The 25,461-nt window shown below is 37.3% G+C and overlaps 1 protein-coding gene and 1 long non-coding RNA gene across 2 annotated transcripts in view; both read left to right on the top strand.

The window, feature by feature from the left end:
- LOC101847588 (X-linked retinitis pigmentosa GTPase regulator) overlaps window positions 1-21,254 on the top strand; it is a gene marked incomplete at its 3' end in the record, with an annotated part of 28,436 nt that extends 7,182 nt beyond the window's left edge. Inside the window, exons 5-17 of the mRNA XM_035970054.1 lie at window positions 1,242-1,397; window positions 2,393-2,542; window positions 3,421-3,576; window positions 4,006-4,158; window positions 4,547-4,671; window positions 6,462-6,656; window positions 7,519-7,675; window positions 8,831-8,904; window positions 10,316-10,375; window positions 12,416-12,487; window positions 16,128-16,475; window positions 20,400-20,508; window positions 21,163-21,254. Of these exons, the coding sequence (XP_035825947.1) occupies window positions 1,242-1,397; window positions 2,393-2,542; window positions 3,421-3,576; window positions 4,006-4,158; window positions 4,547-4,671; window positions 6,462-6,656; window positions 7,519-7,675; window positions 8,831-8,904; window positions 10,316-10,375; window positions 12,416-12,487; window positions 16,128-16,475; window positions 20,400-20,508; window positions 21,163-21,254 (1,847 nt within the window). The remainder of the gene's footprint in view (window positions 1-1,241; window positions 1,398-2,392; window positions 2,543-3,420; window positions 3,577-4,005; window positions 4,159-4,546; window positions 4,672-6,461; window positions 6,657-7,518; window positions 7,676-8,830; window positions 8,905-10,315; window positions 10,376-12,415; window positions 12,488-16,127; window positions 16,476-20,399; window positions 20,509-21,162) is intronic.
- Window positions 21,255-23,023: 1,769 nt separating this feature from the next.
- Window positions 23,024-24,522, top strand: LOC106011925. The gene is made up of 2 exons (XR_001184901.2): window positions 23,024-23,104; window positions 24,298-24,522. It is a non-coding gene; the product is annotated as an uncharacterized LOC106011925 (long non-coding RNA).
- The last annotated feature ends 939 nt before the right edge of the window (window positions 24,523-25,461 follow it).

Genomic DNA, 25,461 nt, shown 5'->3' with positions numbered 1-25,461 from the left:
GACTCTGTAGAATCTGAATCAGAATCAGCGTCGCTTCTTGAGCCGAAATAATCATCAAGAAAATCCTGAATGGAGTCGTTACCAACATTGTCAACAACGGTCCGCGAACAGCTGTTCAGTAGCTTGGCGATTTCCTCGCTTGACGTCGCCATGATCACTCGTCTCGACTTGTAGTGGTCGACGGAATATCTTGAATTTCTTTTCAAAACAATGCCAATGAAGTCCAAACAATAAAATGTCGATAGGGAACAGATTCAGCTGTATGCCCGAAGCGAAAATGACGAACTGCGTGACTTGTGAGGCTGTAGCTTCCCTCGCGCAAGTAGGACAAAGAAAACGGAAGACTGAATTTTGTACCGTGCTCGCTGATTGGATGCGCACTAAATACCCGTATATATTACTTCTGCGCACTCTTCAGTGTTGGAAAGTAGAAGTAGAGAAAACAAGCTTTAAAACCATACCAAATATACGGGGTCTATTTTTAGACGGAAACCTTCCACAGCCGGCTGAAATTTGTCAATTTTTCGTTCTTCAAAGGCAATTTTCGATGATTTTTCCGATTGCGAGCGTCATAGGGTACCTTAGATATTGTCTTCAAAAACAGATTTTCCAACTGTTTTAGGCATTAGCATTACAATTTTTAGTTAGAAAAATGGATAAATAAAAAGATTTGGCTATAATCTCAAATTCGATAAAAAATCAATATTTTGTGTTTATGGAGCTGTAGCTAGGCTTGGGGATTTGCGTCTTCCGCCTGGTTTTCCCAGGCCACCACACACATTTTGAAAAGTGACGTATGATGGAGGCTTTCACTGAGCAATCGATATGTATTTAGAGAGAAGGACAAATAAGAACAATAACATTCTGTCAGTTTTGTTTGCTATGCTATAACATTATATATTCAACACTAAACAGAACCTAGATTGCTAGAGGTGTCATATCTTACTCATATGTTGACATGTAATGACCCTCCATCCTTCATAGTTGCAAGCTGCCGTTTCACATTCTGCTATATCCAGGCCAGGCCATGTTTTCATGTTGTCCATCCATGTTACTCTTTGTCTTCCCCTGGCTCTCCTGCCCCATATCCTTCCTTCAAGCATCTCTTTCACAATGGTCTCATGCCATTTTAAGCGACCAAAGTATTGTATTTTTCTACATTTTATTTCATTCAGCAGGGTTTGTCTTAACCAAACCTGACTCTAACATTTTTTTCTCTCGTGCATTGGAATTTATTTCAGAATCTGGTCGCATTTATTCATTTGGTAGTAACTCCGACTCCCAGTTGGGTATCAAGGATGTTTCAGACCTGTTCACACCACGATGCGTCGAAAGTTTGGATCCAATGGAGTTCAGGATGCTGGCAGCTGGCTCCGGAAATTCAGTGGCTCTCTCTGGTATGAAAGGTGTTCCATTAGATGGATGGTTGTGGGGGTGTTCATTCAACATTTTTAGTACCGCCAGCGACTTTAGTTGCCAGGCTGCAGTAGTATGTGCTCTTTACTGCTGGCGACCTTTGCGACTTTTATAGTCGCCAACTTGACCGGGCACACTAGACATATTTAAACAACGAACGGAGCCATGGTACTGAAGTTAATAACAAAGAAAGTTACTCTATTTGATAGCAGTGGTTGATGAAACTTTGTAAATCAATGGGTTTTTTTATTTTAAAAATTCTACCGTGGCTTCTGCGGTACTTAAGGGTTTTTCACTATGTGAGCCTTCGGTATGTAAGTGTTTAACAAGATGCTATTACCTAAGCTAAAATGATGTAACTTTGCTTTCCAACAAGTGGCTGTTGTGTGGTAGTATGGTTGTAGGTTGTGGTAAAAAGTTATAGATTGTCTACTCGAGACTGTTTTTTAGTTATGTATGACATTTTGAAACTGAATTATTTGATGAGTAAAATAAATAAGAGTTATGCCTGTACAAAATTGGAGATCTCTAACAAATATTTCTCACATTATTGTAGCTTGTAAGCTTTGAATTTACTGAATACAGGAAAGTGTGTTGGAAGGGTACTGAGGGAGGTTATTATTCCAATGCCCTTCATCTTGATGTGCCTCGGAGGAAGAGTCTGTTTTGGTTTTGAAAAGTTAACAGCTATGTATGATTTCGTTACTTTTCCTCTGTGGCTTCTGTCTGTCTGTCTTACTTCTTTCATTAGATGACCTTACAGGAATTTAGCGAGTGCTCTGTTGTCCTTATCTCTCTTCCTTCTTTTCTTTGTATATTATTTTCTTGTATCACCTCCAATCTTCAGCACTCATTTGACCTATTTGTGTTGCAGCATAACTTTTACTAAAACTAAACTAAATCACTATTCTCATGTGGATGGTGCTTCTCTTTCCTCAAACAAACCTATTTCATATTGCTGTCGTTTGTCCTACAGAGGACGGACGTGTGTTTGTGTGGGGGAGGAATGAGGACGGAGAGCTGGGCATGGAGGAGGAGGAGGCTGTGGCAGAGCCTGTGCCTTTGTTGATGGACAGGCCTGTGGTCTGTGTGGCCTGTGGCTACTATCATACAGCGGTCGTCACTGGTGAGTGGATGTTTTTATATTTTATCCTAATTCCTTATCTCCGGCAAGCCGCTCCTAGCGACTCGAGGTCGGGACCCCTGTGCCAGTGAGCCGCAGCGGCTCAGGCGCATTCCTTTACGACAACTTCAACATCAAATTACTTTTCAGCAATGGCCAAAAACAAGTCTCTTTCACCGGAATTTCATTCATTAGGTGAAGGACTATCGAAATAGTTTACTAGTTTTGATTTGAGGACCAAATTAGTGATGTAAATGTCAATTTTAAACTTTGAACTAAAATAGGGCCCCGGCTTACTGGGTTTACCCCCCTCGGAGATAAAGAGTTGAATACAAGGGTGAATTACAGTCAAACCTGCACTAACAACTACCTATGTCAAGAAAAACATCTGTACAAATGACCACTTCCTACTTCCCCCTCTCCTCCCCCCTCTCCCCTTTTGTATTTTTTTCTGTTTTATAATGACACTGTCCAAGAGGACCGCCTGTTCTAGATGACCACTTTTCTGCTCAACAGTGGGTGATTATTTTGGACAGGTTTGACTGTAATTAATGAACTCAGGTAGATTGGTAATGTCAAGCAGTGTCAGTAGGACAGCTTCTATATGGGTAGATGGTGGTTTATGTGGCCGGTAGGTAGTGTCATACTGCAAAAGTCACAGGTGAATGGCTGTTTTTATTAACTGATTTATTTAGGTTAAAAGATGATAACAAGCAGTCAGTTCAACAATTTGTTAATAGGAGTTCTCTTGGATGTCTCACATTATTGAGCTGTTACATATAACTTTTTCTTCATGAAGATGTTCCAAGTCAGAGTTACATTTTTTCTAGTTCAGTCTGATTTTGTCTCTGAAGTTCTTGTCTGACTTTGTGTCTCTTCAGATGATGGGAAACTGTTCACAATGGGAGAATCGGAGTCCGGCAAGCTGGGTCTCCCAGAGGATATCACGACCACCAACGTCCCCCGTGAAGTCACGGGAATCCCAGAGCCGGTCAAATGGGTGGCCTGTGGCAGTGCCCACACTGTTGCTCTCACAGGTGAGTTCTGAAGAGGAGAACTGTAATTGTAAGTGTTTTTACATCCCCATTGACACAATTTAGATAATTTAGACGGTATATTGCTTCAACCCTGCATGTCAGGACTAACCTGGGCTGAGTGGAATACAGTATCCCCACAAAATAGATGGAGTATTTCGCTGTACGTTGGCTACTTTTGATATAATACTACTCCAGATGTGGAGGGTTTTTTTAAAATAGGATTTTGTTGTTGTTTTGTTTTAGTCTTTTATTTAAAGCTTTTTAAATTTCTCCCTACGCTAATGTTCATGCTGTTTAACATGTGATAAAACAGGAACTAATTTTTTTAATGCTGTCACTTTTAGAGAATGCATTACTGTTTTTTTGTTATTAATTCAACACATCTTCACCCGACTCATTATCTCATATGTCCATCTCGTGCATTTTCAGAACCAGGCAATGTGTATGTTTTTGGAGATGGAGAGAGTGGTCAGCTAGGTCTAGGTACGGGCATACTGTTGGCCACATCCCCAACTCTCCTCTCTCTGCCATTCAAAGTGTCCAGAGTCTTCTGTGGAGAATCCTTCACGGCTCTTATCTCAGGTACTGACAACAGCTCTGTTGTTGGCTGACAAAAGACCAGTTTTTAATACATAGTAGTTTCGAGAAAAAAAGGCATTTTATCAGACTTTTTACTATTGATTTCAAATAAAATTGTTGTGATTCTATATACATCAACTTTACTGTCAAATATCCTTGTATCTGATTTTTGTGCTGATGCTAAGTTAGTCTTTGTCCTGATTTTAAAAGCCTTACTGTAAGCTGCGAGCTATTTTATTTCTTGTTTGCATCTCTCCCAGTACAGCATAATTACTGCTGTGCTGGTTTTTTATCATGACAAAGATTATGCTTTACTTTTTTTTTTAAAGACTCCGTACCTGTCACCAATTCACTTAATAAAGCAAGCTTTTTTGCTCTTTCCCGACCACAGAGAAAGGTCAACTCTACACATTTGGTGATGGGAGACACGGCAAGCTGGCTCACGGGAGCGACCAGTTCTCAAACCAGTTCAAACCTTTCCATTGTCAACGATTTGCACAGTTTCATGTTGATAAGGTAGAGTGAATATGAATAATCTTACCAAATAGTCTAAAGGCCCATATTAAGTATGTTTTTTTCTAGGATTTGTCCATGTCTTACTCAAAGTAATTGATTAGATCTTTAATTGATAAAATGGACATTTCAAATGATATGGTGGACTTGAGCACTGCATTGTTTTATTTGAAGTGCTAATAATTTTCCTGTTTTTCCCCTAGTGGGTGAAGGGGGTTGATGAATTACTGCATCTCAGCAGGAGACATAACCCTTGATGTTGTTGCTTCACTCACGAACATCTTTACCAAGAAGTTGGCCTATTTGTGACATTTACTTTCATAGCTGCCACTTTCCCGCTAAATAGCGGAAACTCCGCTACATCTAGCTTTTCCCGCAACTTTCCTCCTTCCTCCGCTGGACCGCTCTTGGTCGCAAATTTCATACTTTTTTTCCCCCGCGGAAAACACCGACCCGGGAGAGAGACGAAAACGCGGTTTGCGCATGTCCGCCCGTAGCTTTCTACTTCCGTTCTTCTAGGCCCAGCGCTAGTTTCACATTGTTTATTGTTGTGGAGCAACACAGTGTCGATCGGGCATCGGGACGTTAGCGCGCCGAGTTGTCATTGAAATTGGCGGAAATTCGAGAGAAATTGATTCAGAATGCAAAAATAAAAGGAGCTGGAATGAGAAAGAAGCAGCCGGTGTGCGACTTGAAAAGTTCATTAGAAAATTGAACTAGATCTAGATCTAGATCTAGCCGTTTTTTTGCAAAAGAAATCGCGGCCCGCGGCACTCCTGTACAATTACAATTGCGGTCCCGTTTGTTTACATGACGGCTATTGGGGCTGCTGCGGAAGTGAATCTAGATCTAGATCTAGAAAATCTGTCTCTAGATCTAGATATAATCTAGATCTACACATATTTAGATATATCTAGATCTAGATTAGATAGCCTAGGCTATAATTTTAATTCAGTTTATCTCTAAATAAGAAACACACTACAGGGGCACTAAGTGCAAACGGGATCACCATTGTACAGGAGTGCCTGTGTATCCTTGATCCGATACTGCTCTACGTCTATGTATGTACAAGTTTAAAGAGAAAGAAATCTTTTTATAAGACACCAGCTGGCAAAAAAACACTGGATTTTTAGTCACCAAGTCCAAACTGTCAAATTGACTCGAATGCTTGTTAGTCAACTTACGGCCTTTATGTTTGTTTGTTTGTTGTTGTTTTTTTCAAATACATTTTAATTCAGTTGCCTATGGTTAACAATATGACAGTTTTCCCTTCCAAAACCATAGGCTAGATTTTCCAGTATATATTGCCTCTGGATCTCACTGGTTTCGGAGAGCGCGCGTACGCCTTCGCGTGAATTTCCTCCTTTTTGTAAATTTCTGAGTGGCAGCTATGACTTTGGAGTGTTGCTTTTTCATTTTCTCATTCTTCTTTCCTTCTTCTTTACTTTCTCCTCTTGGCCAGATGCTTTTGCTTTGAAAATTACCTGTCCAGTAGGTCATTAACATTAGATGTATATAAATAAAATATGTAATAGTAATTCTTGTGTTGAAGAACACAAAATTAGATGACAACTGAAATGAACTGCTCATTTTAAGAAATTTCTGTTTTGAACATATGGAAACCACAAATATTTGAGTTAATATGGGGTAAAACTTGAGAGATTTTTTAAATAGAAGACTGAAGATAAGTTTTTACTTATGTTTGAACCGTTTTTTAATAAAGCTAAGAATTCTTTGGTTTTTTATGTTGTTGTTGCTGTAAAAAGCTTTTTAAAAATATCTTTGTCTATCAGGCTGCTTGTGGGGGTTGTCACATGATCGTAACGGCACGACCCAAGACACAGAATGGTGAGGTTGAGAGTGACGGAGAGGTGGACGAAATGAAGACAGCTGAGCTGAAGCAGGCATCAGTGACGATAGCCAATGGAGATTCCCCATCCTTGTCTCGAACCTTATCTGCCAGAGAGAGGCGGAGAAATGAAGTACAGGTGCTCCACTGACGTTTTCTCATAATTTACCATTGTAGCATTATTATCACTTGTTGTAGGCATACTGTTGGACAAATTTCTACATATTCTTAGTCTTCCCAATACCAAACAAAGCTTTTCAGCTCATATACAGTATAACACGGATAGCTCGAATTTGTCAGGACCGGCATCGGTAGTTCAAGGGATCCATAGTTCGAGAGACATCTTACAAAGATAAAGAAGAGAAGAAAAAAAAAAAAAAAAAACAGAATCGCAGGCTCAGTTTGACAGATGCGTGATTTCGAGTCTTCTGTGTTCAACCTATCAGTGTTATAGTGTATAAAGGTTTAGCTGGTTTTTTTAATCAAATGTCTCATTCTACTGAAATTTATGGAAAGTTGAATCTTATGTTTATTCATTAAGATGAAAAGAAAAAAAGACCACTATCAATTTTTTATTCTGCTTTAAATGTGGCATCTGTAGTCTTGTAATAAAGTCACAGGTCTCGTGATTGTGAAGTTGAAAGTTCAGAGTTTTGAGGCTCAGGCCCGACATTGTGTCCTTGAGAAAGACACTTCACACGAATTTTCCTCACTTCACCTAGGTTACCCAGCCATAGATCACAAAAGATCTTGTCAGTATTTAAGTGTTTTAGTGCCTGTAAAGTAGCAGCTGGCACTGTTTACTCCCCAGGAAGTTGAGATTGTCTCAGAATGCTTTCAGTATCAGAGCTGCTGTGGTAACAATATAGATTGTAAATGGCATTAATCTTGCTGTAGTGCGGGAATTTGGAATATATGAATGCTGTTTATTATTATTATTATTATTATTATTATTATTATTATTATTATTATTATTATTATGTGCTGCTTTTTGTCTCCAGCGGTCTAACTCCTCCATGAACCAGACGCTGCCGGCCCTACATCGACAGACGGAGCAGTCGATCCTCTCCGCCACGATGCCGCCGCTGAAAGCAGCCCCCCACCTACAGCAGAAGCAGAATGGAGTCGCTCTCCTCAAGCCTCTTGCACCAAAACTTGGTAACTCATGCTTCCATATCACTTCATCATCATCATTGTCTTTCTCGACCTGGATCAGGATATAGACCACAAACAAACACTTTCCACCTTTCCCTATCCTGGGCTAATCGCTTGATGTCACTCCGTGTCTTCCCACTTTTCTGTATATATCCATTTCCGTCCATATCCCTTGCTTCAGATACAATCCATCTAAATCTGAATTTTCCTCTTATGCTTTTATACTTTAGATAGCAAGGAAACCCTGTTTTACATCATGTCTATTTACACATATATTCCAATATAAATGTCCCAAAGAGTCCTGTAATCAGGCATCAGTGGTATGCTGCCAGTTTCGAGCAAATCATTTTCTTTCTTCTGTAAAAAAAAAAGGGAAGTATATTCCAGACTTAGATGGCGTGTGCCTGAGACCATTGACGTATTATGTCTAAATTTCAGTTTTTAAATCTTTGTTTTCCTTAAGTTTGCACAATAAGAGCCACATCTTCCCAAAAGGCAGACAAGGATTGTCATTCTCATAGCTGTAAGAAGGACGGAAGAGAACATTCACTAGAAGCTTGTTGTGAGCGCTTGTGCTAGAGATTTGAGGAATTGACAGATGTTTACTCGGGCATCTGTGGTGTAATGGTTAGAGGCCTAGCCTAGGCATGCAGAAGACCTGAGTTCAGTCCTCATGCTGGAAGATTTTTTTATTGATAACCTTAAGTCTTTTTAACTATTCCTGTCAGCTAGGATTGGCCCTGACAGTCAGGGTTTAAGCCTGCCTCAAAAAATAGTCTTAACTGTGTTGATGGGGGCTCAAAACACCAACATTAAAAGATACTTACTTTTGTTATCTTCTGGGGCTTGCATTGCTCTGTGTGATTTAAATGCTGAGCATAGTTCTGGATATGAGAAGAAACTTCTTGTAATAGTATGTTTAGAGATTTCCTCTCATTTTCAGATTTAGACGCTCTAAGTTTTTACCTGGGGTATTATTTTTTTACTTACACCATTTCAATGGACATTTACATATACCCTCTGCAAGTAAGAAAAAAAATTGTCATCATTCCAGTTGAAAGAGAAATATAGGGGGATAATGTGGTGTAACATTTAGAGATGTTGGCATGACCATGTTATGATGACTAACATCTTTATTTCTGTAACTGGGTTTTGTAGGCTCCGATTGGGATGAAGGACATGGATCTGAAAAGGAGGAGGAAGAAGATGACAGCCACAAGAAAAAGAAAAAGGTGAGATCATCTCAACTATGTTCTGTGTATACCGTCAATTTTTTTCTTTAGTGTTGAAACATATCAGTGCTTTATAGGCTCTCAGAAGTCTCTAGCCTCTGCAGGCAGCATGTTGGCAATTCTGTCATGGCTCTCTTAGTTTTTGATGGAGCTGACCAGATGAACAGAGTCAAGTTTAGTCTAGATTATTGTATGTACTTTGACTAACTTAATATATGAACAAGTTGCTGGCACTTCATTATTGATTTTCATTCAGTGTCATTGTGACCCAGTAAGATTTAAACGCAGATAAAAAAAATGATAAATATAAATGATGCTAACAGTAGGACTTAATTTTTAAACTTTAAGGGTCTCTATTTACCATTATTTTCCATAAGTAGTAATGGGAAAGAAAAAAGACCATTTGGTTTATGTTAAAATATTGTTTCAAAGTTTTGAATTAAAATAACTACATACATGACTGATTTAGCTTTTGTTTGATCCCTTCTTACCCTTGTAGTGGATACGTTTATGTTATTAGTTCGAGGAAAGTTGCAGAAATCTTCCCAAACTCCTCAAGTAATTTTTAGATTGTTCACTGGGGTATAATGTCATTAGTTCATGGAAAGTTAAAGCAATCCTCTCAAACTCTACAAGTATTCTCGAGATTACTCACTCGGGTATGATGTTAATTGTTGAAGGAAAGTTGCAGAAATCTTCCCAAACTCCACAAGTATTCTCGAGTTTGCTCACTTGAGCGTACTGTTCAGCCTCTCACTCCCAGACTGAGTGTGCTGCTTGCATAGTGAAAGTGGTCTGTAGTAAATTCTAGCAACAAAGATGTTTTTTTCTTCCTTTAATACATAGAAACAATATCAGTTCCGTTCTCATCTCCTGCCTCATCTTTGTATATATATTATGACAATCAGTAAATCCTCATTCCTTTTAATACCTCCCCTCTCTCTCCTAACACAAACACTGTGTTCTAAAATCCTCAAAATAATACCTCTTGTTAATGATGTGACCCATGCTATGTTGAGATATTACAGAAGATTCAATATGAATCTGTAGCTCGTTATTACACTAAGATACAACGGTTTAGATTCACTGACCATCTATTATGTATGTTTATCTTATCTATCGAAAATATTATTAATAAATAAGTTCCATTAAGCCCCCTTTCCTTTTCTGTGGTTAAGAACATTTTATTTCACATTTATACTTTTGATTATCTTTTTTTTAAAAAATATTTTATTTTGTTTGGGGGGAAGGGGTACATGCTTTACAAAGTAAAGCGATAGTTATTTTTCTTTGAATTTCCTACCACTTAAGTATAGATCTGTTTGAGCCTTGTAAGCATAGTATAACGACCTCTGCTTCCGAGTGTGTGACTCTTGATATTATTTCTTGGTACATTTCGCCATGCTCATAGGCCTCGGGTGGTAAATTCCCCGTAGCGTCTCCCAGACGGCTACTGCCTCACACTTCTCAGGTACAGGCTTTTTTCTCGTGCATGCGCTTGTGGTTTGGGCTACGGAATGTCTAGTCTAACCAGGGTGTAGATACGTGTATGGTGTTGGAAGCAGGGGCTTCACACAGATGTTGCTATATGTCATACGTAATATTATGTATGTGCTTCAGCTGCAGTCTCGTGTCAAGGTGTGTTATCTCAATAGAATAATGCTGTTGAAAATGATCTCCTTTTGCTCCTTTTTCTATCCTTTTTCCCTCTGCCCGCTCCCCCCTCACCAGCCCCAGATTTCCCTCCTCTCTCTCTCTCTCTCTCTCTCTCTCTCTCTTTCTCTCTCTCTCTTTCTCTCTCTCTCCCTTTCTCTCTCTCTTTCTCTCTCTCTCTTTTTCCTCTCTCTTTTTCCTCTCTCTTTTTCCTCTCTCTCTCTCTCTCATTCTCTGTCTCTCTCTTTCTCTCTGTCTACCTCTCTCTCTCTCTCTCTCGCTCTCTCTCTCTCTCTCTCTCCCTCTCCCTCTCTCTCTCTCTCTCCTTCTCCCTCTCCCTCTCTCCCTCTCCCTTTCCCTCTCCCTCCCATTGATTCAAAAGGGAATTTTTCGATGGATACATCGGAACATCAACAAACAAAGATTCAGCATCAACAAAGAAATGCACTCATTACATTCAGGCACTTTGATACGCTTTTATGACGATGCACAACCCAGTTACATTGTACTTCTGTTGTGACCCTTAGGATACGGTTCCAATAGCAGCTGTAAAACATTAACTTCTGATTACTTGTTAGTCTTACTTACATCATCTACTCCAAACCAAATGAGTGGGTGGTTGGCGGGTGCTCTGGTGTGGTGAGCTTCTTCTTTCCTATCAAACATCTATTGTCCTTTTTTCTCCTCCTTCTTATTTGTGTATGTTACTCTCTTGTAACAGTAACACCTCTAATCTTCGGCACTTCTATGACCATATTGTATTGCTAGTGCCTTAAAACCCTTACTAAAACAAACCAAATGAATCATGTGAAGACGGCGAGCGTATCATTTCTCACTCACATATTGTAGGGACCTGTCTGTCCACAGGTTGGCCCATGCCGATTTGGTTGGCCAAATAAACTCATCTGAGTGAAGCGCATCCTGAATTCAAAGCGCACGAGTTTCTTACAAGATAAGATTTTGAAATGGAGAAAAAGAAAAGACAGCTGTATTGATTTGGGTAGAGAGATTTCATTCTATGATAACATTTAGACCCATCTGAGTGAAGCGCATCCTGAATTCAAACCACATGAGTTACTTAAGTGTTAAAACTTTGAAACAGAGAAAAAGAAAAGACGACTTTGTTGATCCGAGTGGACTGATTTTGTTCTGTTATAACATTCGTAACAAGTAACATAGCGTAATAAATACTTCAAACTACTTTGAATAGTAGCCATTGTTGACAGGTATAGTAAAGAAGTCTTTTTTGAGCTTTGATGTCTTGCTTGAGGGTATGCCCTCTTGGGCTGTACATCTACAAAATGTGCCCTCAATTTTTCCGTTTGTCCTGACATTCTTAACAATACTGTTTTCACGGACCTCATGACCAGTTTGTCTTCTTATTTCTGTTCAATGGGAGTTTGACCAATTTTCCATCTAATTTCTGTTCTATAAGAACGTATTTGACCAATTTCTCTTCTAATGTCTGTTCAATGGGAGTTTGACAAATTTTTCATATAATTTCTGTTCAATGGGATCTCATTTGACCGATTTTTTTTTTAATGTCTGTTCAATGAGAACTTTTTGGACCATTTTCTCTTCTGATTTCTGTTCAATGGGAATTTGTTTGACCAATTTTTTGCCTAATTTTTGTTCAATGGGAATTTGTTTGACCAATTTGTCTTCTAACATCTGTTCAATGGGAATATATTTAACCAATTTATCTTCTGATTTCTGTTCAATGGGGCCCCTTACGGCACTTAACCCACCCAGTCTTTGTACTGTCAAGTTACCTGTCAAAGTATAACTCAGGGTGATTTGACCTCAAGCCAAATGAGCGAACTGATCAGTACATAACTCTGACCCTCACATCCTTTAGGCACCCTTAAGACCCTTGGTTTCTCCTCGCCATCTTGGGCCCTCGCCCAGAACTTTGCCGGCCCTCCTGCAGGTATTTGCCTCTTCCATAGAGTCATGATGTGTTCACTCACCACCGGGTTACTTCTGGCATGCAAAAGTTGTGTTGGTTGCGTTATGTGTGTGTGTGTTATACACAGATTGATTTGATGTGTGAGTTAGCATCACGGTTTTCTGGCCTTCAAGTACATTGAGTTCTATAAAGGCTTTTTTGTTGTGTACGGTTAAGACTCCAGCTGGAAGAAGAACAATTATTTAGTATTACACCTTTTTTATTATTTTTTTTTTTTTTTTAGGGATAATTATAATGTATGGTTTAAAATATTATTATTTGATTATGATGCTTTTGCATACTACTTTTTATTGGAGTGGGATTGGTTATGGTCATCATTATCATATAAACTTGAAACTATAAAGCAAATTGCTTCGAGGTAAAAACATTCTCCGGACTTTATTTTGAAAGAATGGTAGTTGTACAAGGTGGAGGAAGAAGCTTTCGATTTTTTTTAATTTGATGAATTTGACGTACATCACAGTGGACACTAACTCTGATACATGACTTACTGCTGCATGTGAATCTTTGCTAAATGTTTCTGCTATATTTTCTAGTCTCATCTTCACAATGTAGAGAGACACGAAATGCCAATGGAAAGTGGAGGATAAGAGTGCATGATAAGACCGTCACATAGAAAAGGAGCATAATAGAACTACCAAAATGAGATTGGAAGGGGAAAGACTCCACCAAAGAGGGAAAAAAACTTTGGTTGAAAGGTTTTGTTTTGTAGGTTGACATAGACAAACCAACATCTTAGGATATTATTATTATCCTCATGCAGTTACCAGCGCTGTAAAACACTTACCAAAGCGAATGATATTATCCCACACTGGCCTTTTTTGCTGTAATAAAACCAATTTTTCTTCCACTTACTACAGAGGAAATATTAAATGCCTTATGCAATAGAGTAAGTTTTAAAAAAAAAGAAAATCTGTTTTGTAATGAGACAGTCCTGAGGGAATGTGTTTTTTCACTATTATCTGGGAATTCTGCTTTTCTTTTCTTTCATGGGTTGTAGGAGAGTGAAACGGGTAATGGTGCTTTATGGGGGTGGTTGGAAGGCTCCTTCTCCCTTCTTTTCTGTCTGTCTATCTGTCTGTCTGTCTGTCTGTCTGTCTGTCTGTCTGTCTGTCTGTCAGACTTTTCCCTTGGATGAAATGAATGTTATTATGTTTATGTGCTTCTTTTTACTTCAACAAACAAAACAGTAGTGCTTGTCCAATAACTATAACACTCTTATCATACCAACATGCTTTTCTTTATCTACAACAAAAAGCAAGCTGCAAATCATTAAGTAATCAGCACTCGCAGCAAAAACAATAACACATGCGCATATATGACAATAATGATATTTGCATTTATTCAGCGCCTATCCTTGCTCTACAACATACTCTTTGCACTATACGACTGTTATTACTCCAGCAGACCCTACAATACTCAGAAACGTCTTGGCTTTCCAGGAAGCAAATAGCGTGTCCATAATTTGTAAAAAAGAGTTTGTGCATTGTGTGCAATATTGCAAGTCTCCAATTTGTCCACATGTGTGCCTGTGAGTGTGCACTGTGTTTGCCTGAGTTTAGGTATATTATTATCACAGCTACTTCTACTAACTGGTCACTTTTTTCTGTGGTTTGTCAGTTGTTTTCATGATTTAGTGTGGTCAAGTTCCGTGTTTTGTTTTGTTCAAACAGTGGTCTCGAGCCTGTATTGCACGGTCTTTTGCTCGAAGACATTCTCCAAGTGGGTGAAACAGTTCTCAAATTCTTATGGACTTTCCTTGTAACAAGCTCTTGGCCCTGCTTTGTTTTCTGTAATGATGAATTTGATTCCGGATATTACGTTCATTTGGGATTTTTCATTTATATATATCTGTGTATTTGCGTATACTTTAATTAATTTTCATCTTTCAGTTAGTTTACCTGTTGACATGATATGTTTTTAGAAATTGTGTCAATTTGGTATCGCTTGTGACTGGAAAGAGATTTTCATGTGTTGAATTCAGTTTAACACTTTGCCGCCTTATCTCGCCGATTGGCGATCTTTACCACCCAGTTTCTTTGGATTTTCCCCAAAATATGATGGCAAAGTGTTAAGGCATCTGCAAGATTACTTTCACAAGCACTTTTCTTTGCCCTATTAAACTAAAAGATTTATAGGCCACCTATCTGAAGAAAGTTTTGGAAACACTGGTGAAGTCCCATGTGGATAGAATTGAAGTGATTTTGTATCGGCTTTGATCTCCTCCTGTGGTCAGAGTTCCTCAGGTTCCTATATGGTATCGAGACCAGAAAAAACTTATATTCCATTAAGTCATAGACGTGACATTCTTTGCCTTCCTGTTCCCAAGAACTCATTTGTAAGCTGATGGATTTTTTTTAAAAACAGAGGAAAGCACATTTCCCTAGAATAATTTCCCATCAAGCACGGCCAGAAATGGTTTCCCATCTTTTGATTGCCTATCTCTTGTCTTATCTTCCATGCCATGAGGTTCCTAGGTATGGACTTTCTGAAAAGAGTTTATTGTTTCTGTGTTTCACTTTTAAACTGCCCGTCACTTAAACTAAGGCCTGACATCAAATGGTTAAAATTCAATTTTGCATTGTCACAAGCACTTGGATATTTCAGCTAAAACTAACTTCTGCAGCAAGTAAAGGGTATTTCTGCTTAAACTATCAAGGCAAGCAAAGAGTATTTGATGGAAAACTGAGGTAAACAAAGACTACAGTAAGCAAAGGGTTTTTACTGTAAATCTAAAACTGACAACGGCAAGCAAAAAATGTTTTCATGAATACATCAACTAAAAAAATTTTAATTAATTATTTGTCACTTATTACTTTGGCGCTCATATGACCTTATGCAGTTGCAAGCACCGTAAAACCTTCTACTATAAAAAAACAAAAAACTTATTACTTTTTCTTGGATATTGAATTGACTCTCAACTGCTGTCAACAGAGTTGCTTTGTCTGTGGTCTGAATGTACATTGCAAGCTTCCTCTATTACCTACTATAATTTTTTCAGCCCAGATATCCCGTGTACCTATCTGTTACACTCGATATATTCAGTACATAGTGTTTCAAACATTCTCTAAGGTAGTTATCTGATATGTTAAGGTGCTCAAGACAGGTTTGACTTTGTTCTTTTCAGCATAGTTGACAAATTTCCTCACAGAAAACAATGCATGTAGTGGACTCAAAGCTTTGTTCATTCATACTTCTCATAGTTTATCCATTTGTGAAATAACTTCAGCCTGTCAAAGGAGATGGTAAACACATTACTATGTAAAAGTTTCCTCTGAACTTTTCTTTCAAACTTTTCTCTTTGACTTGTCATTTAAACTATTCCTTATACTTTTTTTCTTGAACTTAAAAAAAAATAATTGAAAGGTCTTTTTTTTTTTTGTTGGAGAAAATTGAGATTTCCGTTTACTGTTCTTCTGTTTTTCTCTTTTATTTGTTTGAACTGGGTCTCCTAAGTTTGTGCGTGATTTGTGATTTTGTCGTACAGTACTGCTTTGTCCCTGTTTGGTTGGCATGAAGTGAAATGTGGGGTGATGAAATGACATGTGGCATATCGTGCATCTGGTCACTGGTGTAGAACTAACTTAACTTGGCCTTGCAGGGAAAAAAACTCAATGAGGAGAGTGGATCAGAAGGTGATGATGAAGAGGAAGAAGACGATGAGGAGGAAGAAAAGAAGAAATCATCCAAGAAGAACAAGAAAGGCGATGATGATGAGAAAAGTGCTGAGGAGAATGAGGATAAGGATGAGGTGCAGGAAGATATGGATCAACTGACCATGGAACTTCAGAGTAAGCTAGAGGCCGCAGAAGAAGAGGAAGAGGATAAGACGACAGCCCGTTCTAAGGAAGAGGAGAAAGAAGCGGCAAAAAAAGAGGAGGAGAAAGAAAAGGAAGAAGACTCATGGAGTGAAGATGAGAAAGAAGAAAAAGAAGAAACGGCAGTGCTCGTAAGGATTTTTTTCAATGTTGAGTGTGGACTGACTAGACTTCTTAAAGTTTTCCTAGATGTGAACATCTATTATAAAATATACTTCCTCTGCAATGCTAGTCACAAGCCATCGGCCTGCAAAGCCAGTATTTTTGTTGCTCTTGTATGCATGTCTATAGTCCTGGTTTGTATTTTGTTTGCTTTGCCTTCCAAGTTTTTTACATTAAGCTTTGCTCACTCTCAATATTCATAAATGCGTGTGTTACCTTCTAATTTTATTTGTTTTCTTTTTCTTTTACCTTCGAAGAACACTCTTGTTAGTAGAATAGATTTAATAAATAACATGTGATTTGATATCGTGAATACCGATATGACTATGACATAACAGTATGATAACAGGTGTCAATATCACTACAATTGGAACTTTTAACTTTTCCAGAGAGCTAAGTTTTTTGTCTCTTTTGAGTTTCTAATGGTTGGTGGAGGCCTTTTGGTTTTTTTACTCAAGCTCAAACTTGTGAGTAGTTTGTGTCCTGTATGAAACTGTGCTAGTGGAGAAGAGAGTGACTGATCTTGACTGCCAAAATTCATTTTGGATGTGACTTTTGACTACCAAAAAGTAGCATTTAGTTCCTGTGTTTCTTTCTGTTGAATTACAAACTTTCTTGTACTCTTGGACATGATTCTCGAGACCCGTCTCCCTTACCTGTGTCTCAGCCCTGCTGTGAATGTTTTGAGTTGTGGTCAAATGAAAATAAAAAGTAGTTTTCCCTATAAATAATGGATATGTTGTCAAAAGAGAGCTTTCTTTTACAGCATGACAGCTCTGTCAAACTGAAAAATCATCAGGTTACAGTAAAAAGATGCATTTCACCGAATTGTAACTCGCAAAATCTAATTCGCAATATGTATCCACTTCCCTCTTTACATGTTCCCCCGTCTCCCTTACCTGTGTCTCAACCCTGCTGTGAATGTTTTGAGTTGTGGTCAAATGAAAATAAAGAGTAGTTTTCCCTATAAATAATAGATTTGTTGTCAAAAGAGAGCCTTCTTTTACTGCATGACAGCACTGTCAAACTGAAAAATCATCAGGTTACAGTAAAAAGATGCATTTCACCGAATCGTAACTCGCAAAATCTAATTCGCAATATATATCCATTTCCCTCTTTACATGTCCCCCTCATTTGCTCCCCAATTTTTCTGTATAGTTTTCCTCCACCTGCCCCCCCATTTGTCTGCTGTTTCCCTCCTCCCATCTCTACCCCAGTGTGCTTGCATTTGCTCTCTATAAGGCCAGCCCAGTGAAAGTTAACATAGTAGTGAATGTGAGAGGTTAGTGTTCTGTGTGAGATTTTGCTGTTGCTAACTTTTGCTGGGTCTGGGGCAAATAACTCTTTACCTTCATTTTTTTTTCCTTCTGTTGTTGGATGGGTTCTTTTTAATAAAATCTTATACTTTTTTACTCTGTATTGAAACACTGGTCTTACCCGTCTTTCATCTTTTGTTGAATAAAAAAGTGTATCAAGCCGAACCTGCTCTTACGACCACCTGTCCAAAACAATTACCTGTACAAACGACCACTTCCCACTTCCTCCCTTGCATTTTTTCTCTACAATATCGACACTGTCCAAGACATTTACTCGTCTGAGACAACCGCTTTTGCCTTCAACTATTGGTGGCCGTCTTGAACAAATTTCGACTTTACTTTGAACTACTTGAACATTTGTGTGCACGTATAATTGAGTGAACGTCGCACTTAATATTCGAATTACTCTACTCGTATGCACCTGTACTGACATGTTTTGCATCACTTTTGTCAGGAATGGTTCTTATATACTGACTCTTGATTATTTATATTGTAATTTGTAACACATTCTTTGTCACACTGAAGCATTTTCATGTGGAAAAAGGCGTGGAATCCCGCTTTAGCTTGATTTCCCACGTGGCCAGGATGAGATCATTGCTAGTGAGAGATGTCAAGTTTGATAGAGAGAATATGTATATAATATATGGTGGAAATGGCAACATTTTGTCACTTTACAGTTATGTTGTGCGTTGAAACCATACAATGTTCAAAGGAGCATTAAACCTTCACAGTGACCAACTATGTAGTTTAATTTTTTTTTTAAGGGAAAGTCAGTGCGGAAATAGAATTTATTTATTAAGTTTTGGAAAAAAAGAACAAAAGAACCGTTAGGGGTGGGGGTGGGAGGAACAATTGTAGTTTTCTCTATATTCATTACTTTTTTGAGGTCTCATCTCTTTGCAGTTGCTCAATTTTTGGTCTAATGGTGATATGATTCTGCTTTTGTCACAACTCACAACCCTCAGTTTTCAAATTCATTATATTCATTTGAGTTTCTTAAAGAATTATATCTTCTATTGATGATTGTTGTTGAAAATGTTCCTGCTTTTTAAAAAAAATCATCTTTATGATTTTTCTGTTGATTTTTAAAGTTGTGTGTTTTCACTCTTTTTTCTGAAGTTACAGTAATGGTTCTTTTTGTGTGTACAGGGCACACCTCTGATTTCTGTACTACAATCCTCAGTATTCTGATTCTTTATATTGATTATTGTGTGACTACCCTTCAATGGATGTAACTTTCAAGCACTTCGTGTTACGAAAATTCTCATACTTGTAAATAACTTCATACCTGCATTAAATTCATGTATGTTCATATAAACACAATTGACACTTCATTTTTTAAAATAATTTATTTTCTTATTTTAAAAATGTCATTCTTATTTACTCTTTCCACTTGCAATTGATTAATCCCGTTTATAAGTAAACTACTTGCTTGTTTGGTAACATCAAAGTGAAAGAAAAAGATTAATATATTTTGGTAATTTTTATTTGTTTACAATAAAAAAATTTAACCAAAACTCTTGTCTCTGGACTATAAGGTAGTGAGAAATCAACCCTTAACACTATGGCACTGTACTGCTGGCTGGTGGTTCCAGGAGCTTTTTCAATGCCAGTTCCAGTGTTCTGTTGTTCCTGATTTGCTTGTTTATCAGTGCCATGATGTTAGAATACAGGTCCTCAATTTTGTCACTGTAGTGGAATTTAAGTACTGGTCCTCAATTTTTTTCATGTGATGACATAAGAGTACAGGTCCTCAATTTTGTTACTATGATGACATAGCAGTGTAGGTCCTCAATTTAGTCACTGTGATGACAGTAGCGTATAGGTCCTAAATTTTGTCACTAAGATGACATTAGAGTACAGGTCCTCAATGAGAATGCCAAGACTGAAAGCTCAAAGACATTGTCAGTCATCTAAAATTGGAATTTTTTCCCCCTCCAACTGATTAAATTTATATCGTTTGGAAGAGTGGATGCTTCGACCCTGCCTATCAGGGCCATCTTAGGATAAGTGGAAAACAATATCCCTGCAGACAGAGGGAGATACTTCATGAAAAAACTTTTTCTCTTGAGAATTGAACTCACTCGTCCCACATGCAACCACAAAAAACTTAACCAGCACACTGCAAATGTGGGTCCTATTTCTCTGACGCCCCCAATTCTGCTGCAAACTTTTTTCATTTCAAATCCTTGAAATTTGCACAGGATAATAAGTTGAATTTACTGTTGATATGTTAAAAATTTATCTTCAAATCAATGGTGAAGCTTCAAAGAAGATACAAATATACATGTATATACAATTTGTGTGTTTTTGTTCAATTTATTCAACTGTTACAGTGCCTGCAAAGTATTTCGTCAAATATATACAATTTATGTGTTTTTGTTCAATTTATTTAACTATTACGGTGCATGCAAAATATTTCATCTAACAATGTTTACCAAGAACAAGATTAAAATGATAAATTAATTTCTTCACAGTATTTGATTTATATGAAATTGTTAACTGATTATAGGCCAAGATAGATCAGTAATAATGTTACTAAAGGGTATACGTTTCACTTTTTTTTTTTCTGAACAGAAAAAAGGTCCAGTTCCGGTCCCTCGAAAGAAACAAGAAGATGAGGAGGAAGAAGATGAGGAAGAGGAAGAAGAAGAGGTGAATGAAAAGGAAAAAGAAGATGTCAAAGGTGAGTGTTGTATATTAATGATTGACATTTTTCATTTGTTTTGGATGCTTGCAAGAAAGGCTGGTAAGAATCTTTCCTTTGTATGTTTTACTTCTAATCTGTTTCACATCTTGTCCTCTTCCATGTTTGTTGGTATATGTTATAGATGCATGTATGTATTTTAAAGGATTTTGTATATTGAAATGTATGAATTGTGTCATTGTATAAGATGTCAGAATTTTATCTTATTGTGAAGCACCAAGAGCCTTCAGGAAGTAGGCTCTTTACTATTTTTAAAAATACTTTTAAAAAATAAATTACTAATATTATTATTTTGATTATTATTATTATTGTTATTATTGCCCATCCCCACATGGTTGTCTTTGTGATTTTAGGACCCTCCAGTGTTGTCCCCTCCTTATTCTTTTCAGTTTTAATCTGTGTATTTAGACCCAGAAAAACTCTTTTTTAATTATGCCTGGCAACTGAACTACAATATTTCTTTATTTGTTTCTAATCTGTTAGTGGAACAAATAGTTTGAAAGCCTGAGGTTAACAATAACAATTCTACTCGTTTGCCCCTAAGCAATGTATATTTTGCTTTTTTTTGCGCCCTGTCTTAGAAAGCACCTAACTTACGTGCTAGCTTATTCTGCTGTTACACTTTTGTTGCAGACAACAAAGCTGAGAGTGAGAAAGAAGACAAAAACGAGAAAAAGGACAAGAAAAAAGACAAGAAGGATAAAAAGGATGATAAAGAAGAGGAAGAGGAAGACAAAGAAGAAGAGGAAGAAGATGACAAGAAAAAGAAGAAAGGAAAGAAAGGTAGGAGAGAGATGTGAATAACTGAAAGTTATTGTCTATTTTATAAGGCAATATCAACACAAGGGAACTAAATAGTATTCTGTTTTCCAAAATAATCCTATCCCGAAAATACTGCCTAAAAAAAACAAAGGATTTTGTTGCATTGTTATTGCTTGGATATTTTGTCTCTGTACAACCTAACTTAAACCTCAAAGTTATAATGATTTTTTTGAGTTTAACTCTAACTTTTCATATATTCCTGATAAAACCGAGTAGCTTTAAGCTTCTATTCATAGATCTGATAACTCCTGGTTTTCCCCTCGTGTATAATAAATTCTTGCGAATGTGTCAATACAAAGTTTTCTTGCACAATATGCAATGTTGGAAGGCTTTTAGAGTAGAATCGGTTTTGCTTTGATTATTTCTGGAAATATCGCCTCAAAGCCTTAAACAATGACCACTCCATTTTTCTATTTTAGACAAGAAAGACAAGAAGAAAAAGAAAGAGGACGAGAAGGAAAAGGAAGATGAGGATGAAGAAAAAGAAGAAGTTGAAGAAGACAGCAAAGCTAAGGTAAGTTCTCTTATACTACTTTTTCGATGACTAAATAAGTTGATTTTTGAAAACTCCGTTGATGTGTATGTTTTTCAGTCGAAGACCTTATTTTTTTATTCATAATGTCTTGAGCTATGGGGCACTTGCTCAGAAGCAAATAAAAGGAATTCGGAATTTTATTTTCTTTATAATATGAAGTTTTGGGTAACGTATCCAAAGTGTCTTTCACTGGTTTGGCTTCTTGCATTGTGAAGAAAAAATGTCTTTTGAAAAATGTTGTCCAAGGTCATTTGGTCATTTGCACAGAGACCTGTTCAGATATGTAAAAGGATATGCTCTGCTCAAGTATATCTTTAACATTTGAAAAGTATATCTTTAACGTTTTGAGGGAGGCATTGCGCTGCCAAGAGCGAAATGCTCACAGCTAAAGGGATTTGAAACAACAACAACAACATTTTAAAAAGTGAAATATATAGAGATGGGTTAAAGATGTACCAGCAAATGGTAATGAATTGTGACGTTTTAATTTTTAGTTGTTTTCATGCCACACTAGACTCACATAGAACATGTTGGAGATGTTAACCTTCAAAATCTGTTCTTATTGACAGTGGCAAATATTTTGTTGCCTTCCTCTGACAGTCAATTGTGGAAAATTTGCTGCCTCCCAATCTATGGGGGGGGGGGGGAGCAAGGGTGTGAGGATTTAGAAATAACAAATGATGGTGAGAAAAGGGGAGGTCTTTATTGTCTCTGGTGGTAGTGTAGTATGTGTTTTTTTTTACTGATGCAAGTTACAGTGCTGCTACTTTTTTTATCTTTCCTCAGAAAAAGGACAAAAAGAAAGACAAGGATAAAGACAAGAAGAAAGGCAAAGACAAAAAGAAGGATAAAGATAAAGATGAAGAGGAGGAGGAGGAAGAAGTGGATGAGGAAGAAGAAAATGAAAAAGACCAGAAAAAGGACAAAAAGAAAGACAAAGATAAAAAGGGCAAAGACAAGGATAAAAAAGACAAAGGTAAAAAAGACAAGAAGAAGAAAGATAAGAAAGGAAAAGATGAAGAGGAGGAGGATGAAGAGGAAGAAGAAGAAGAAGATGGTGATGAAAAGGACAAGAAGAAAGACAAAAAGGACAAGGATAAAAAGAAGGACAAGGAAAAAGACAAAAAGAAAGATAAAAAGAAAGGTAAAGATGATGACAAAGAGAATTCTGAAGGAAAAGATGAAAACCAAAACAACGAAAAGCCACCCCAGAAAAAGGTAAGCACTAAATACTCCTGGCCGTAACAGATAGAAATAAAATCTGCATGTATGTGCGTCTTGTCATATCTATTTTCTATATACATCGGCTTGTGGGTAGCATTCGATCTGAATTTGTTCTTAACTTTATGTCCAAGATGGGTAAACCCATGAGGGCAGGGCCCTCTGTTGGTACGAATTCTAAAGTGACTTGTACCTCACTAAATTGGTCATTAAATTAAAACAAGTGAACCTGTTTCGATAGTTCTTCATCTAATGAAGAGACTTGTTTTCAGCAATTGTTGAAAACTAATTTGACCTCAAAGTCTTCATAAAGGAATGTGCCTAAGCCACTGCCAAACGGTTCTGACCCTGAGCTGCTGAGAGTGGCTTGCCAGAGATAAGGAGTGAAAGCCTGGTGTGGCTTTTTCAGAAAAGACAGATGGGTGATTGACTACTTCTTTTCTTTCTGTTTTTTGTTTTGTTTTTGTCTACATGTCTTGCTTCTTTCCTGCACTAAATGAACATTATTGTGTCAATGTGCCTCTCTTTCAACTCAAGAAAAGATCATGTCAAAACAGATCTGGGCTGTTTCTTTTACTTTTACTTGCAGTACGAAAAAATATATTATTTTATGTGAAATATTGTCTGGTTCCTCTAAATCAAAATTATTTTTATTATTACCTATACCATTACAAAATTGTATCACTCTTATTATTACGGTATGATTATCATCATAATTATCGTTATCTTTATTATTATTATTATTTGTCCATCATTAACTGATGGTGATCGGTAGCTGGAATGGTAAAGAGATGGAAGTAAAGGAAATAATAGCAAACAACTCCTAATAATCACAAACACCACGACTCACCAAAAGTAGTGTCTTTTCTAAAGTAGTGTTGTGCTTATCTGCCTAATCGTTCGTTTAGTTGATTAAACCTTTTTATGACCTTCAAGCACCATTGTTTTTTTAGAAGTATTTCACTCAGACAGCCCTATTAGCCTGTTGGGTTAATGCAAATGTTAGGATTTAACTATTATCATTTTATATTATTATTATAAGTTATTATAACTACTATTATTATTATTGTCACCGCTATTATTGTTATTGTTTTTATTATGAAATATCATTATCATTTTCATTATTATTGTGCTATTGTTTCCATTGTCGTGGAGCATTTTTACATCTTCCTGTGCAACTCACTTCCCAGTCCCGCACCTGCACCATCTTGTGATGACGAGCGGACAAGAACTAGGAGGATGACACCACTCTCTCTCCCTTTGTTGTCTCTGCCGCTGCCATCATTGCTGTCTCTGGCATAGAAGAGCCCGGCCACTCCCACCTCTCACGTACCGCATATGATTCGATGTCAGGCACAAATCGACCAACGCCAAAGTTGGTGAAACGTGATTTTTGACTATGTTGCAAAGTAAGGTCGAATACATTGTCTCCATAAATTGTGTAAAATGTCAATGAATAGAAATGAATGAAACATTCACTTGGAATTTGAGTTAAAGGGGTCTTTGATCATTTAGTAAAACGGTTTTTCTCTTACTGTAAAGTAGGGTCAATCAATAAACTGTAAAAATTCAACAAATGGAAAGTGAATGAAATTTGAGTTGAGGTGGTCTTTGTGATAATTTAGTTAGGAGCAATTTTCAGCCTTTCCCACAAAGATGGCTGCCTGAGAGATGGCCCATCTGTGCCCGATACCATCCATGTGTGATGTTGTCCTGGTGCTTCCATAGCAAGTCCACAGCTTTTTTCTCCCACTCTCATGGTTTCATCAAAACGAAAAAGACGGGAGAAACACATCAGACATCAGGTGACAACTGCGTGACCCCCTTTTTTTCTTTACTCATTGCATATTGTTATATTATTGTACCATATATTATAATATACGTACATCAAGATCAAAGAATGAGATTTTTCTTGGTGGTAGAACTGTATTTATTTATTCATTTATTTAGCGTAGCTTACCACCATACTGGTAACCAGTTTATTTGCATGAGATGTACCAGTATTAAATTTATATGCTTTGCAAACACATTGTTACATTTATGGAGAATGTACCCCTGGTTAAGAGTTCAGGTTTGTACATGACTGGATTTCTAGAAGAACTAATGATCCATTCTAAGTTCTAAGATTGCATGTAAATATGTCCTATACACTCTCATTTGAAAAAATTTTTAAATCTATTGTACCAAATTTAGCATGACTTGTACAGGTACCTGTATTTGGAATTTTCTTCCAGTGTGAATGATGTTAGCTTCGACAGAGGAAGTGTCATGTTCATTTTATCGATGAATCAGTTCAGTAATTTTGTTGCTACTCCTCATTACCTTCAATGAAAATACTGGAATTTATGATTGTG

Source organism: Aplysia californica, unplaced genomic scaffold, assembly GCF_000002075.1.
Source record: "Aplysia californica isolate F4 #8 unplaced genomic scaffold, AplCal3.0 scaffold00215, whole genome shotgun sequence".
Taxonomy (NCBI): Eukaryota; Metazoa; Mollusca; class Gastropoda; order Aplysiida; family Aplysiidae; genus Aplysia; species Aplysia californica.
The sequence above is the reverse complement of the archived record's forward strand: the minus strand, read 5'-3'. Positions and strand labels throughout refer to the sequence as shown.